Source organism: Lynx rufus, unplaced genomic scaffold (assembly GCF_022079265.1).
Source record: "Lynx rufus isolate CCGP_SWC_20201006 ecotype Redwood Valley unplaced genomic scaffold, mLynRuf1.p SCAF_21, whole genome shotgun sequence".
NCBI lineage: Eukaryota > Metazoa > Chordata > Mammalia > Carnivora > Felidae > Lynx > Lynx rufus.
In genome coordinates this window covers 23,331,939-23,346,916 of record NW_025814836.1, presented here as the reverse complement: position 1 = coordinate 23,346,916, position 14,978 = coordinate 23,331,939, and the positions used below count along the sequence as shown (strand labels likewise).

Genomic DNA, 14,978 nt, shown 5'->3' with positions numbered 1-14,978 from the left:
TACTTCCCTCCAGCAGTTGTTTGTGTGTGTTTCTTTCCATTAGCGTACTGTGTGTGCACTTTTTCTACCCTTAACCCGCTCTGTACCTTGAACATCGTCAGGGTTCTTCAGAAAACTTAGAAACCACTTAATAATTACGGTATAGTTTTTTTCATGATATCCTTTCTTAATTAATCCCCTATTGGTGGCCATTGAAGTTTTTCTAATTTTCAAAAGTAGAAACAAAACTTTTGGCAGAAGCCGTGGTACCCCTTTATTTCCTAGATGAGTTTCATAGAAGGAACGGGGTCAAAAGGCAGAAGCATTTCTAAGGCTGATGCACATTGCCTCACGCTTTCCACAATGTTCGTGGAAGGGTGCCTTCCCGCTGCATGGCCAGTGTGAAACAGAGCCCGGGCTTCCTCCAGGCCCACCTAAGGAGTCATCTGGGGGCAGAACGGAAGGTCCCATCCTGTCTTCTCCAGTGCGTGTGAATTTGTCGCTTGAATCACTCTACGTCTGTGACCACCCTCTACTCTAGCAATACCCTGGAGGTCTGCTCGTGGTGCACATATTTCTACGAACACAATGAAAATTCTGTTGTTATTTACGATAAAAGCTCTGTTTTGGTTTCTCGGCAGATGACTCTGGGATCATCTACTGCCTCTCCAGGCGAGAATGCGACACAATGGCTGACACTTTACAGAAGGATGGTCTCGCTGCTCTTGCTTATCACGCCGGCCTCAGCGATTCTGCCAGGGATGAAGTACAGCACAAGTGGATTAATCAGGATGGTTGCCAGGTAACATTTTCTGTAATAAACAAATCAAGGAAATGATCTTTTATAGGACACGAGCAAACGTGCACACACAGGATGAAAATTGTTTTTACTTTAAAGACAGTAAACATCGGGGCGCCCGGGCAGCTCAGTCGGTTAAGCATCCAGCTCTTGATCTCAGCTCGGGTCATGATCTCATGGTTTGTGAGGTCGAGCCCCACATCGGGCTCCTTGCTGACAGTGTGGAGCCTGTTTGGGATTCTCTGCCTGTCTCTCTCTCTGCCCCTCCCCCTGCTCATGCTCTCTTTCCCTCTCTCTTTCAAAATAAATAAACATAACTAAATAAAAAAATAAATAAATAGCATAAACATCAAAAGAAGACTGAAATTTAAAAACATCTTTTTGAGACTTCCAAAATTGCTTTTTCTTAAATAAAAAAAAATTTTTTTTTATTAAGCTATAATTTGCCCTTTCAGAGTTTACAAGTCAGTGGTTTTTAGTATATTCACAAGGTTGTGCAACCACCACCACTGTCTAATTCCAGAGTATTTCATCATCCCCAAAATAAACTCCATACCCATTAGCAGCCACTCCCCATTCCACCAACCCCCCAGCCCCTGGCAACCACTAACCTAACCACTGCTAGTCTGTCTCTATAGGTTTTCCTGTTCTGGACATTTCACGCGAGTGAAATCATACAGTATGTGTTCTTTTGTGACTGATTTATTTAGCATAATGTTTTTAAGATTTATCCACATTGCAGCATGTATCCATACGTTATTTCTTTTGTGGCCAGGTAGCTTCCATGGTAGGGATATAGCCCAGTTTGTCATCCATCCATCAGTTGGTAGACATTTGGTTGCACCCACTTTTTGGCTATTGGCACATAATGTAATGCTTCTGTGAACGTCTGTGTACGTGTTTTTGTGTGAACACATTTTCAGTTCTCTTGGGTGGGTACCTAGGAATGGAATTGCTTAGTCATAAGGTAACTCTACGTTTAGCTTTTTGAGGAACTACCAAACTGTTTCCAAAGCAGCTACAGAATTTTACACTTTGAGCAGCAACGTGTGAGGTTCCAGTGTCTCTGCCTTCTTATTATTACCCATTATTGTCTTTTTTACTGTATCCATCCTATGGGATGTGAAGTGGCATCTCATTGTGATTTTAATTTGCATTTCCATAATAACTAATGGTGTTGAGATTTCTGAGATGACAGATTTATCACCCAAGTGGATCAAGAGGAAGACAACTAAGAACACTCTAGGCATCTCCTATAGCAGCAGGTGCCGGCCTTGGATAGATCTTTCTCAGTAACATCGATGACTTTGAGGAAAACAACTAAATAACTTTTTTAGCCTATGAAGTTTTCAGGTCACAAAAAGGGAAATTACCCTGAAGATTTAGAGGAAAAACATCTCTCAAAAGTATTTTCTAACGGAAAACAGAAGAAATCTTAGAGTATATTAGCCTAGTGTCCTTGGAAAGATGTCAGAAGACTTGACTTATATGAACCAGAAGCACTCTACCATAGGAAGATTACAGGCTGAGATGAAGGCACAAATAAAAATGAAATTTATCCAGATAAGAAAATGCACAAAAGGCAAAACAAATAGAATTATGTATCAGGACACAAATGGTTCAGATTAATGCAGACATTTGCATCAATGAGGTAGCGAATAACTTGAAAATGTGAAGGAAAGAAAACAGATTAAAATTAGGGGAAAAAAGGAAAATGGTATTTGTTGGTGTCAGGGCATCTGCCTAAGAATAATCAGTGTGTCCAAGAAGGAAATCAGGATAGTTGGGATACAGATACAACAGGCAGATGTGTTCTAAATGAGTACATAAGAAATATTTAACAAATTTAAAAGCTTTATTTCCGTGTCACTGGGGGGAAAGGTAAATGTAGACATAGTTCACCGCTTTGTTGGATTAACAAAGAGCTAAAAGAAATTACATTCACCAAGATAAAGAAATAAGATACTCTACAGAAACCAGACAGACCTGAGACTGTTTCACTAAATAACAGAAGCAGGACACGCGGTCTTCAGAATCAGAGAAGGGAAGCCTGGGACTGAAGAATTTCACAGCCAGCTCATTGTCATGTGTGTTGAACACAACAGAAGGGCACTTTCAGATTGTGAAGTCCAGAAAGTGGATCACTGCCTTATCGTCAGTGAAGTAATCACAGATGCCAGTCCTCCCTAACTTGTATATTTCAGTAAAATTCCAGTGGGTTTTTTTTTTTTTTTATTCCTTTGATAAACTTTTCTAAAGTTTGCCTGGAAGAATATCCCAGTTTAAATAACCGAAGGAACTTGGCAAGAAAAGGAAAACACATGAACACTGGCTTTGCAGTACATCACAGACACATCAGTGACACAGAAATCCAGAATTCACCTGGAAAATGTGTAAAAATAGCGTGTGGCAAGGAAGGCACTGAAAAATTAAAAAAGGAGGGTGATCCAACCAGAGGTACCACTTACCTGCTGGGAGGGATTGTTTTGGATCCTCCTATCAAAATCACAGGTAAGTAAAGCTATTGGTATTTTTAAATGTAGGAGCCCTGGCTGGAAGAGAACCTGAGCTTAAAAAGAGCTCAAAAGGAAGGAATTGATAGAAATGATTAAAAACCTAAATACCTAAACACTTGTGTGTTGGTGAGCAAAATTAAAGGCAACAGCAAACTGGGGAAATAATGTCTTCAGCAAATACAACATCCCATAGAGCGTGTAAAACTTTGATAAAGACATGAATCTCAAATAGTAAATTACCCCACGCTATCAAGAGACATCGAAAAGGAGCTGAGGGTGCTTTGGTGGCTCAGTCAGGTAAGCATCCGACTCTTGATTTCGGCTCAAATCACGATCTCATGATTCCCAGGTTCGAGCCCTGCATCCGGCTCTGTACTGACAGTGAGGAGCCTGCTTGGGATTCTCTCTCTCCTTCCTCTCTCTGCCCCTCCCTCACTCACACACGCACTCTCTCAATAAATAAACTTAAATTTTTTTTTTTTAATTTTTTTTTTCCAACGTTTATTTATTTTTAAGACAGAGAGAGACAGAGCATGAACGGGGGAGGGGCAGAGAGAGAGGGAGACACAGAATTGGAAACAGGCTCCAGGCTCTGAGCCATCAGCCCAGAGCCCGATGCGGGGCTCGAACTCCCGGACCGCGAGATCGTGACCTGGCTGAAGTCGGACGCTTAACCGACTGCGCCACCCAGGCGCCCCATAAATTTTTTTTAATAAAAAATGAAAAAAGGAGCCAGCAAAGTCTAAGCACAAATGTATTCCAAAGTGCAACTTTGCTAATTATTAAGTCCAAATTTAAAAACAGTGAGCGACCATTTTCACCTCTAGTATTAGCAGACTTCTTTCAACTGTTGGGGTCGATGCTGTAAGAGGCAATTTCCTACAGTGCTCCTGAGAGCCTTTCTGGAAAAAAATACTGTAGACTGTACAAGAGCCTCAGATCTGAAATATGGGCATGGAATTTACATGGCTGTTTTTTTACATTTTTTTTTTGTTGTTTTTTAATTGAAGGATAGCTGACAGACAATATTATATTACTTTCAGTTCAGCACAGTGATTTGACAATTGTACTTACCACTTCTCACCATACAAGATTATTGCAATGTTGTTAACTGTATGATAGTGTTATATAAACAGCCTAAATGTCCTGAGAGAGTGACTGGGTACATTATAGAGCATTCCTGACATTGAAAATGGTTTGTGAAGAATTTCATAATGATTTGAAAATGTTCAAATGTCAACGATGGAAAAACGTAGGGACAAATAGAATCCAGAAGTGTGAGATCGCAACCATAAAAAAGAAAATTGAAGGACACCTGGGTGGCTCAGTCAGTTAAGCATCTGACTCCAGCTCAGGTCATGATCTCACAGTTTGTGGGTTTGAGCCCCACATCGGGCTGTGTGCTGACAGCTCAGAGCCTGGAGCCTGCTTGGGATTCTCTGTCTCCCTCTCTCTGCCCCTCCCTCGCTCACTCACACTCACTCTCTCTCTCAAAAGTAAATAAACATTTTTTTTAATTAAAAAAAAAAGAAAAGAAAATTGAATAGAAAAATAGATGAGAAAAAAGCCAAATATTTTCAAGTTCTTTAAATCTCTACGTATAGTATAAATATTCCACAGTACACATGCATACAGATAACATATTTGTATATATGTACATAAAACACTTTGATCAAAAATATGGTTTTAAAATATTGGTGAGTTTTTGTTTGTTTTCAGACTAGCTAATCCTTACCATCCAGGTATAATAATACAGTCACTGGACAACCTTGATCTTGTTAGATTTGTAAGATAGAATAAAAACTTCATTGTTTTTCTTCACAAAGAAATTATTATAGTCTGGCGTTTTAAGAGCAACACAGAAATAAAGAAGGAAGTAACAGCTCGACTAAGCCAGTTTTCCCAGTGACAAGGCTAAAGGCTTTCAGGGGAAGTTGGCTTCAGGGTCACCTCCCTGGGAGCCTGCAGACTGCCCCTGGCCCACCCCTCGACCTCAGGAGACCTTGACCTTGGGAGACTTGCCCTTGGGAGCCCCCCTACTTGTGGGACCGCCGCAGGCCATGCCCTGTGGGCCTGTGGGCTGCCACCCCACTCTGCACAGCCTCTCCACCTGCTCTCAGCCACTAGAGGCTCCGGCAGACTTTCTCTCTCCAAGGACATTTCCTTCGATAAAAGTGCCATAAATCTGGGGGGACGACTAGCCTGTAGTTCAGGCCGCAGCCGTCACCAGTGTGGACAAACACGCCCGTTTGCTATCAGCCTACTCCACCGCGTGCCGTTCCTCTCCCTGGTGCCCAGTGACCGAAATCATGTCATCGGCCTCAGTCTGGCTACCAGGTAGTTTGGTTGCTTTTGAAATACTGGTCTCGCAGCTTTATTTGTATAATATAATTTTGCCTGGAGATGTAATGTTTTTGGGTTAATAAGCCCTAAATTTGCAACTGCCATGGTTATTCTTGAAAATGGTTTTTTTACTAAAAATCAATTTATGAAGCTCCTGAAGTTCAACTGTCACCTTGGTTTTCCTAAGTAATTTGCATCAGCCACGATGCATGGTCTCCAGTCTTTTTTTTCCCCCCTAATATAAGCAACTGTCAGACTTTTACCCATGTGAGTTCCAATAAAAATTTCACAAGTTTTTTTTTTTATTTTTTATTTTTTTTAATTTTTTTTTTCAACGTTTATTTATTTTTGGGACAGAGAGAGACAGAGCATGAACGGGGGAGGGGCAGAGAGAGAGGGAGACACAGAATCTGAAACAGGCTCCAGGCTCTGAGCCATCAGCCCAGAGCCTGACGCGGGGCTCGAACTCACGCACTGCAAGATCGTGACCTGGCTGAAGTCGGACGCTTAACCGACTGCGCCACCCAGGCGCCCCAAAATTTCACAAGTTTTTACTTTGAAATCAGCTGTTGAGGAAAAGAAGCTGGTGTGTGATTGATCAGCTGCTCCCACTAGGGAAAAACAGACGGTAAACACGGGCACAGGTGACATTGCCACGGTTCCTGAAGCATCAGAGGCACTAGCAGTGGTCATCACCCTGGAGCTCCTGAGCGACCCGATCATGACCATGACCTCGGTGCTATGGCTGTGTGGGCAGTACCCCTCATACCTCCATATCAAAAACATAAGAGAGGGGCACCTGGGTGGTTCAATTGGGTAAGCATCTGACTTCAGCTCAGGTCTGGATCTCATGGCTCATGGGTTGGAGCCCCGCATTGGGCTCTGTGCTGTCAGCTTAGAGCCTGGAGCCTGCTTCGGATTCTGTGTCTCCCTCCATCTCTGCCCCTCCCCCGCTTTTCTGTCGCTCTCAAAAATAAACATTAAAAAAATTAAAATTAAAAAAAAAAAACATAAAAGAACTAGATGCGGCAGCACGTTTGGAGGTTACTGACTGCTCTTGAGTGGCCCCTTACGTGACAATACCAAATCCATGAGAAAGTGCCTGCCACCCCACCACACGAGCCTCTCTTTACCTTTTTGGGTCTCAGTAGTAATTGCAAATTATCAATATGAAGATCTCACTTAGTCATGCAAAATAATGGGACCAACTTAAGAAACTAGATTGTTGTTATATATTTTTTTAAGTGGTCTGCCAGAGTTGGGAGGCAGTAACCAACCCCTGGGTTACTTTGAGTTAGGGTCGCTGCTTTTGGTGTAGAAGAAGGGAACTGCCAGTGTACCAACCTTTTGGAGAAGTGGTCGGGGTTGAGGACAGTCCTCGAGTGGAAGAGAAGGAGGTGCCTTGCACAAATAAAGAGTGACGGTGAGGATAAATATTTGGATCATGTCGAGGTGAGCTTCCTGTTGCCCAAGCTAACTAGCAAAAAAGAAGTAGACCAAGCAATAAAAAGTACTGCAGAGAAGGCGTTGGTTCTCAGGTTTGGGAGAGATGAGGATCCTGTCTGTCTGCAGCCAGATGATATATCCTTCTAAGACGTCTTCTGACCTGAGTAGAATGGCTGCCATGTGTCTGGTAGATGTGGACCGAACTCCCGTTTACACGCACTGTTTTGACATCAGTTATATTCCATCTACTGTGTTCTTCTTCGATGGGCAGGACATGAAAGTGAATTAGGGGTCTCCTGATCACACTAAGTTTGTGGGAAGTTTCAAAACCAAGCAAGACTTCATAGATGTGGTTGAAGTAATTTATCGAGGAGCAGTGAGGGGAAAGCTTATTGTCCAAAGTCTTACTGATCCCAAGAATATTCCCAAATGTGACCTTCTCTATCAAGACATTTAGCGCATTCACTACTGTCAAAGTTGCAGAAAAAAGCACATCGTGAAACAGTACCTGAACCCAGCTGTGCCATTTTCCTGGAGTCCTTCGGACGTGTGTTTAGCATCCCAGCGGAGAAGAGTGCTGACTTGGGTAGAAAATACCCCACCCCCAAGTAGAAGACAACGCTGATGACCGCAATGAGCAGCGATGCTTAAATGTCTGTTCCTTGCAAACCCCAGAGCAGTCAAGATGACTGGGGTCACTTTACCCAGCGGGATTTTTAAAAATTTATATTGTGCTTCTCTTTAGTCCTTAAGATGATACAGAATCCTTCTGAACATTGGCTAGTATATTTATGTTGATTTTGATATACAAGTAAGATAGGAAATCACTTCCCGTAAGAACAGAAGTACTTATTTTTTACCCTAAAGGTACCCACACACATACCCTCACCCTCACCTGTTTCTCCACTCATGTATTTGTCTCATGCTCTCCTGTCTCCAGTCCTTATTATCTCAGTTTCTCTTGGAATAAATGATTTTCTACCGATAGGAGAAAAAAGGAAGGAAGGAAGGAAGGAAGGAAGGAAGGAAGGAAGGAAGGAAGGAAGGAAGGAAGGAAAGGAAAGAAAAAGAGAAAAAGAAAAAGAGAAAAAGAAAGAAACTAGATAGTTGTATAGAGTGCATTTTAAAGTAAAATAGAGGATAGAGCTTTTAGAGGCATCTGTGATTAAAATGTGTCTTTAAGTCTGTTATGAGTCTAACAGGCTTTTGCTCTCCCATCAGGTTATCTGTGCAACAATAGCATTCGGAATGGGGATTGACAAACCCGACGTGCGATTTGTGATCCACGCGTCTCTCCCTAAATCCGTGGAGGGTTACTACCAGGAATCGGGCAGAGCGGGGAGAGATGGGGAAATATCTCACTGCCTGCTGTTCTATACCTATCATGATGTGACCAGACTGAAGAGACTCATCTTGAGTAAGTCAAGCCCCGTTGTAGAGACATCCTGTCCTTTTCAGCCTCGTGATAGTAATCTCCTCCTGCTATTGTGATACTTCTGGTCCAGTTTCCTTCAAATAGTCGTAGAAAACTAGAAGTGTTTATGTAGATATGGAAATTTTACTTCAGTTCACTTTTATTGCACAAGTATTACACGCTTATCACGTAAAACTCAAATGATGCAGGCGTGTGTATATGGACGTGCATGAGGCAGAAAATTTCCAAAGCATGCTTGTATACAGTTCTACTCTAGGAAAGAACCCCAGCTGTTGGTTTCCTTTGTCCTTCCAGATTCAATCTCTGCATGCGTCCTTGCATGTAACACATATTTCAAACACGCAGAATGGTAGAATGGAAGGAGTAACGAACGCTCAGGTACCACCAGGTTAAGAAATAAACCCCCCCCGTATGTCCCTCTCCTATCTCAACCCCCCACCCACCCCCCATCAGAGATAAGCAGTATTTTGTATTTGCTGTTTACCCCTGCCAAATGCATGTATTTTGCAATGTGAGTGGGATGTGCCTGTCCTACGTAGACGTACAGTGACCTTACTGTTTTCATTCTACGCTAAGATGTAGCCACGTGTGGTTTGACTACCTAGAATTCCCTAGTACGGTTTATTCTATGTCTACTTAACCAGTCCTCTTTGAATAGAGACCTAGATTATTTCTTGGTTTTCACGTTATCAGCAGTGCAACATCGAGCATTTTTGTACGGGTATCTTTGGGCGTTTGTGCGCTTGTGTACATAGGATACGTTTCCAGACTTAGACTTACCAGGTCAAAGCGGATACGTATTTTAGAGTTTTGTTATGCCCTTTGCCCGTTTTTCTATTACGTTGTGCTAGTTAAATGTATTTCCTAAGTAAGTTTTCTATTTTGAGACTGCTTTTGAACGGACCCCGCCAGAGATACTACATATGGGATGTGACACTTACCAGGCACCGTGCCAAATATTGTATCACCTTTTTTGCTCATAGTGCCTGGCTTTTGAGGCAGAGTTTGTCCGATGAGAAAAGGGAGCTTCATTAAGGAGCCCCCATGAGCAGCAGCAGCAGTAGGATGGGGGGCAAGTGGAAGGACAGTGGTAGCGATACTGACAGAGGGCATCGCTTGGCACCCGCCGTATGCTGCCACCTTCACTGCTTGATTATACCCCTTCGCTCAGGCTGCACGACAAGCCTGACAGGTGCTGCCATTTCTCCCCTCATTTCACGGACAAGGACGTGAGATGCGAGCCGGTAAGCGGCAGCGCCCTGTCGGGGCCCAGGTCTGCCTGACCCCCAAAGCCCACGCCCCTTGCACTCTATGTAACAAGACGATTCTCAGTGAAAAAATGAAACTTTTAAACTCAGTGTGTCCATGTGTGTTTTGAAACAGAACCTGTATTAAGTTAGGTCCAAACAGTTTAATAAGCATTTAAAGTCTTAAACACTTAGCAACATTTTGGAAAAAAATAGTACTCGTAAACTAGAAAAACAAATTTTATTTTCTTTCTTAACTAACCGCAGTTGCTTGCCAATGGTGAGTATGTGTGCGTCATTCTCAAACCTTGAAATTAGATTAGAAGCTGCTACCCTTACTTCCTGTTTCACACGGGTTTTCTGGAGGTACTTGTTTTTATCCCAACAGCCTCCAACACTTCAGTTTCACAGAGATGAACATGGGGCGGCCCCGCAGACTAGCGTTTTGTGTGGTGCCAGGAGATGTTAGGTGCTGCTGTGTTTCCCTGACATTTAAAATACCCCGCAGTGGGGCGCCTGGGTGGCGCAGTCGGTTAAGCGTCCAACTTCAGCCAGGTCACGATCTCGCAGTCCGTGAGTTCGAGCCCCGCGTCAGGCTCTGGGCTGATGGCTCAGAGCCTGGAGCCTGTTTCTGATTCTGTGTCTCCCTCTCTCTCTGCCCCTCCCCCGTTCATGCTCTGTCTCTCTCTGTCCCAAAAATAAATAAACATTGAAAAAAAATAAAAAAAAAAAAATAATAAAAAAAAAATAAAATAAAATAAAATACCCCGCAGTATTCACCGCAGCACCCCGGGGCTCCTCAGCACGGTTCTGGAGCCACTGGCTTAACTGCTTCCATCCCAGATGCCCAGGGAGGCGTGCGGCCCGCTGCCATAGTTCCATGCTCTGCTGACTTTGGACGTGCAGTCAAGTACATGAGTGTCTGATAAGTACAGTAAAGTCCAGTCAGATTTTCATTGTTGGGAACAACGAAGATTTAAAAAAAATTGTTCAGCCACTCTTGATGACAATCTTCATTTATTCCTATAAAACTAAAAATTTGAGGGATAAACATACTCAGTTGATTATACTATAGAATGATGTTATGTTGATATATAATGGCTACTAGTAATTTTATTTCATTTAAGATTTAAAATTATATTAATCTATTCTAAACATTTTTGTAGTGTTTTCTTCTATTTTTCTACTCTAATAAGTGTCTTTACTATGTGCTTCACCTCTTTCAGTGGAGAAGGATGGAAACCATCATACAAGAGAGACTCACTTCAACAATTTGTATAGTATGGTGCACTACTGTGAAAATATAACAGAATGCAGGAGAATACAGCTTTTGGCTTACTTTGGTGAAAATGGATTTAATCCTGATTTTTGTAAGAAATACCCAGATGTTTCTTGTGATAATTGCTGTAAAACCAAGGTAAAATGAGAAAGTTTCAAATTCTTTGTAATTCAGGAAATTGCTAGGACTTTGTTTTTTCTTTCTTAATTTAGCCAAGTTAGGTTACCATACGTGGGCCCTTGGGGACTGAACTGGGGAAGGTGGCTTCTTTCCCATAGTAATTTGGAATAGAAACATTTAGTAGTAATTCTGTGGAATAGTTTTCAAATTAGAAGCCTATGAAAAGTTTACTGGACCTGTCCAAAATGCTAAGGTTATAGATGTGTACCAAAGGTTACAGAATATTTTAGAAATATCGTTAATCTGTAGATAATCCAAAAAGATCTGACATGTACAGGTAGAATATTTAAATCAAATTCCAATTTATATTGGAAGAACTCCTTTTCAAAAGAGTTATACTAACTAGTGGACCGTGCATTTGAATCAGGTCAATTACGTTATTCTATAAATTGGTTATTTAAAACCTATAAAGAATGAATAGCAGTAGCTTCTAGATGAGTTTGCTATTGTCTGTCCTAAAAATAACTGTGAGAAGTTGTTAAATTCATTCATCAGGTACTTTATTTTACCTATCATGGTGATTCTGTGTTTTAATGTCTCTGTACTCAACAGAGCATTTTCACATTATTTGAAATGTTGGTGGGCTCCTGGGTGGCTCAGTCGGTTGAGCGTCCAACTTGGGTTCAGGTCATGATCTCGTGATTCACGAGAGCCAGCCCCGCGTCAGGCTCTGTGCTGACAGCTCGGAGGCTGGAGCCTGCTTGGGATTCTGTGTCTCCCTCTCTCTCTGCCCCTCCCCTCACTTATGCTCTGTCTCTGTCTCTCAAAAATGAATAAACATTAAAAAAATTAAAAAACAAAAACAAAAACGTCTGCAAGGTGCTAGGGATTCACAGATGAACATGGTGTGGGCCAGTTCATAGACTGGAGGGGGACAGACAGACGTGGATTCACATATCGTGATACCATGTGAAGAATAAAGTAGTTACAAAGATCTGCAGTGCTGGCCAGAGCAGAGGGTGATATACCCTCCCTTGGGGTGGAATCGTGGATCGGCAGCCATCCCCCACCCCCCCACCGCCCCTGCCTCAGCCTGCCCCCAGCCCTCCCCTGTAGATGCTGCCAGTCACTTCTCGTTTAGCAAATATTTGTTGAGTGCCTGCTCTGTGTCATGCGCTGTTCTAGGAGTTTGGGATGCATCACTGAACAGGATATAAGCATCCTTGCCCTTGTGGGGCTTACGTTCTAGCAGAGGGAAACTGAATACAAAAGCATAAGTGCGTGTCAAACACAGGAGTATAAGGAGTCAGGAGTAGCAGGTAGGGGGCACAATGTGGTATTGGGTAAGGTGGCCCAGGGAAGTCTTATTGCAAAGATGCCGTTCCCTGGATGTGGGCATTCTTGGACCCAAGGTGGGGCGGGGGGGCATACCTATGCATTGGGGGGATAGTGGGGGAGCCCGTGTAGCTGAGCAGGGCCAAGAGTTAAGGGGAAAGGAAAAGGCAGGCCAGAGCAGCGAATGGAGGGCCGAGTAACTGGAGGCGTGGTGTGACCCTCCACACCAGGACATTTGGGGCAGGACATTTGGCAGGATGGATCAGTTAGGTTTATGGTATATTGAGTTAGGTGTGTCTGTTAATTGAGGAATTCTGGAAAGAGGCTTGTGGTACATAGGGATTTGGGCATATAGGTGGTATTCGAAGCCACGTGCGCAGATGAAATCTTCCGGGATTTAAGTTTAGACCGAAGAGAAGAAAACCAAACCTCTGAGCCCTGGGACATTAAGAGGTTAAGGAGAAGAGGAGGAGCAAGGAAAGGCGACCAAGAAAGAGAGGTAGCAAGGTCAGAGGAAAACCAAAAATACGCCCAGAAAGTGGTTCAGAAAGGAGGGTGTGCGAGCCGCTCAAACCCTGCCGCTAAGCTAAGCAGGGAAGGGACCAGGAAGACGCCACTGGATTTAGCGCCACGGGAATCGAGGCGGCTTGCATTTGTTTGACCAGTTTCAGTAGATGGGGGCAAAACTGGAGACGGTGAATATAGAGAACTCTTACCAGTTGTGCTTCAAGGATGAGCAGAGAAACGAAACAGCAGCTGGCAGGGGAAGCAGCTCGTGGCTGCACTGATAGGAATGCACTTGTCCAGGATGAAACGTTGACACGTGAGGAGAGAGGAGAGAACCGCTGGAGCAGTGTCCTTGAATAGACGGGGGGTGGGGGGGGTGTCTAATGTGCAACTCGAGAGATTGGCTTTAGGCAGGAACCTAGAGTTCATCTGGAATAGCAGGAGGAAAGAGAAGGCCGTGCAGGACTGGCGCCGGTGATCGATGTTGTGAAGGAATCTGCAAAAGCTCTCTTCCGGCTGCTTCAGTTTTCTCAGTGAAGAAGCAGGCAAGGTCGGCAGCGGCCAGGATAAGAGAGTGATTGAAGAGCAAGCAGAATGGGAAGTGGTCGGCTAGGACAGTTCGGCAGACTTTATCTTAAAGGGCCAGAGGAAGTCTGTCAGGCTTTGTGCACCTTGGTATCAGGGTCTCTGTCACAGGTGCCCAGCTCTGCTCTCTTAGCCCCAAAGCAGACATAAACAATAAATACATCGATTTTCCATGGCTATGTTCCGGTAAAATTTGATTTATAGAAACCGGCATCCAGCTCGTAGGCCACGGTATGCCGACTCCTGCTCTAAGAGAGCAGAGGAGTGATAGACTGGGGATGTATGATGATCACCTGGCCGTGGTCAGGGTCCCCCTGAGGTCTGTGGCCATTTGCTGAAAGCGCAGACATTCAGCGTGGTTGCATGTGTTTCTCCAGCCAAGTTCAGCTACTGAGGTACAGGCACGGAGTGGTGAAGAATTGGATCTACTGTGTGTCAAGCAGTGAATGTGATGAGGTGGCCTAAGGGCCAGGGAGTTGAAGTTATGTGGACCAGTAGTATTGTAATGACCGCTGTGGAATTTAGGCTGAGTCAAGAGATCATCTGATGGGAACCCGTGGATGGGCAGGCCCGGTGGATTGTTAGGCTCAGAATGTACTAGATGGCGTGAGGTGGCAGTCGTAGAATAAAGGGGTTGCCGTTATTAGTGAGGCCAAGGTGGTGGGCATGACCATGGACGTGAACAGCTGGCATTCACAGAGGACAGGGTCACTAGGGCAGAGGAGATCAGGATGCCAGAGGCCAAGGTGTGGGGGATCATCTGTCTGCCGAGTCACCAAGAATCAAGGCAGGAATGGTGTGCGAGGGGAGGACAGGGCCCTGTTTCATGAAGGTCCCAGACAGAGCCTCAGAATCACCACCAATTTCTAGAATAAGACAAGAAACCTGTTTGTCTTGAGGTTGTTAGACTGCAGCAGATGAACAAGGGTTAGAAGGTAAGGGGGCTGCATAGACGGAGGCCAGGAGCATGATGCCACTTTTGAGAACAGCAGGTGGTTAGTACTGTGAGTTTACAGAGGCAGGATAGATGAAAGCAGACAGGTCCTGTGGTAATGGGGGCTTAAAGAAGTAGGCCGCGTTGGGAGACCAGTGAGGAGAAGGAGAGAGCAAACTGACGAGACCATTAAAAGGGTTGACTGTGCCATCAAAGCCCCAAAAGTGATCAGAGGTCACCATCCAAGTAAATGCCAGAGCACTGTTCTAGAAGGCATGAGGGGTTTGAAAAGAAGGAGACAACAGTCCCACCCACAGCATGCTATCGGGTAATTGAAAGATGAGAGGTATGTCTGTAACACAGCAATAAAACATACGTAGTGGAGTGCTAATTGTTCTAGACACAGGGTCAGTGTAAGAACTTAGAAAAGAAAGAACAGTTGGAACTTGGGTT

At 43.9% G+C, this 14,978-nt stretch overlaps 1 protein-coding gene and 1 pseudogene across 5 annotated transcripts in view; both read left to right on the top strand.

Moving 5' to 3' along the window:
• The window catches only part of BLM (BLM RecQ like helicase), an 89,874-nt gene that overhangs the window by 58,083 nt on the left and 16,813 nt on the right, over positions 1 to 14,978 (top strand). For all 5 annotated transcript variants that reach the window (XM_047086623.1, XM_047086627.1, XM_047086626.1 and 2 more), the window contains 3 exons: positions 621 to 781; positions 8,305 to 8,500; positions 10,992 to 11,182. In XM_047086623.1, coding sequence (XP_046942579.1) covers positions 621 to 781; positions 8,305 to 8,500; positions 10,992 to 11,182 — 548 coding nt within the window. The remainder of the gene's footprint in view (positions 1 to 620; positions 782 to 8,304; positions 8,501 to 10,991; positions 11,183 to 14,978) is intronic.
• LOC124517281 (thioredoxin-like protein 4B) lies at positions 6,637 to 8,136 on the top strand (annotated as a pseudogene).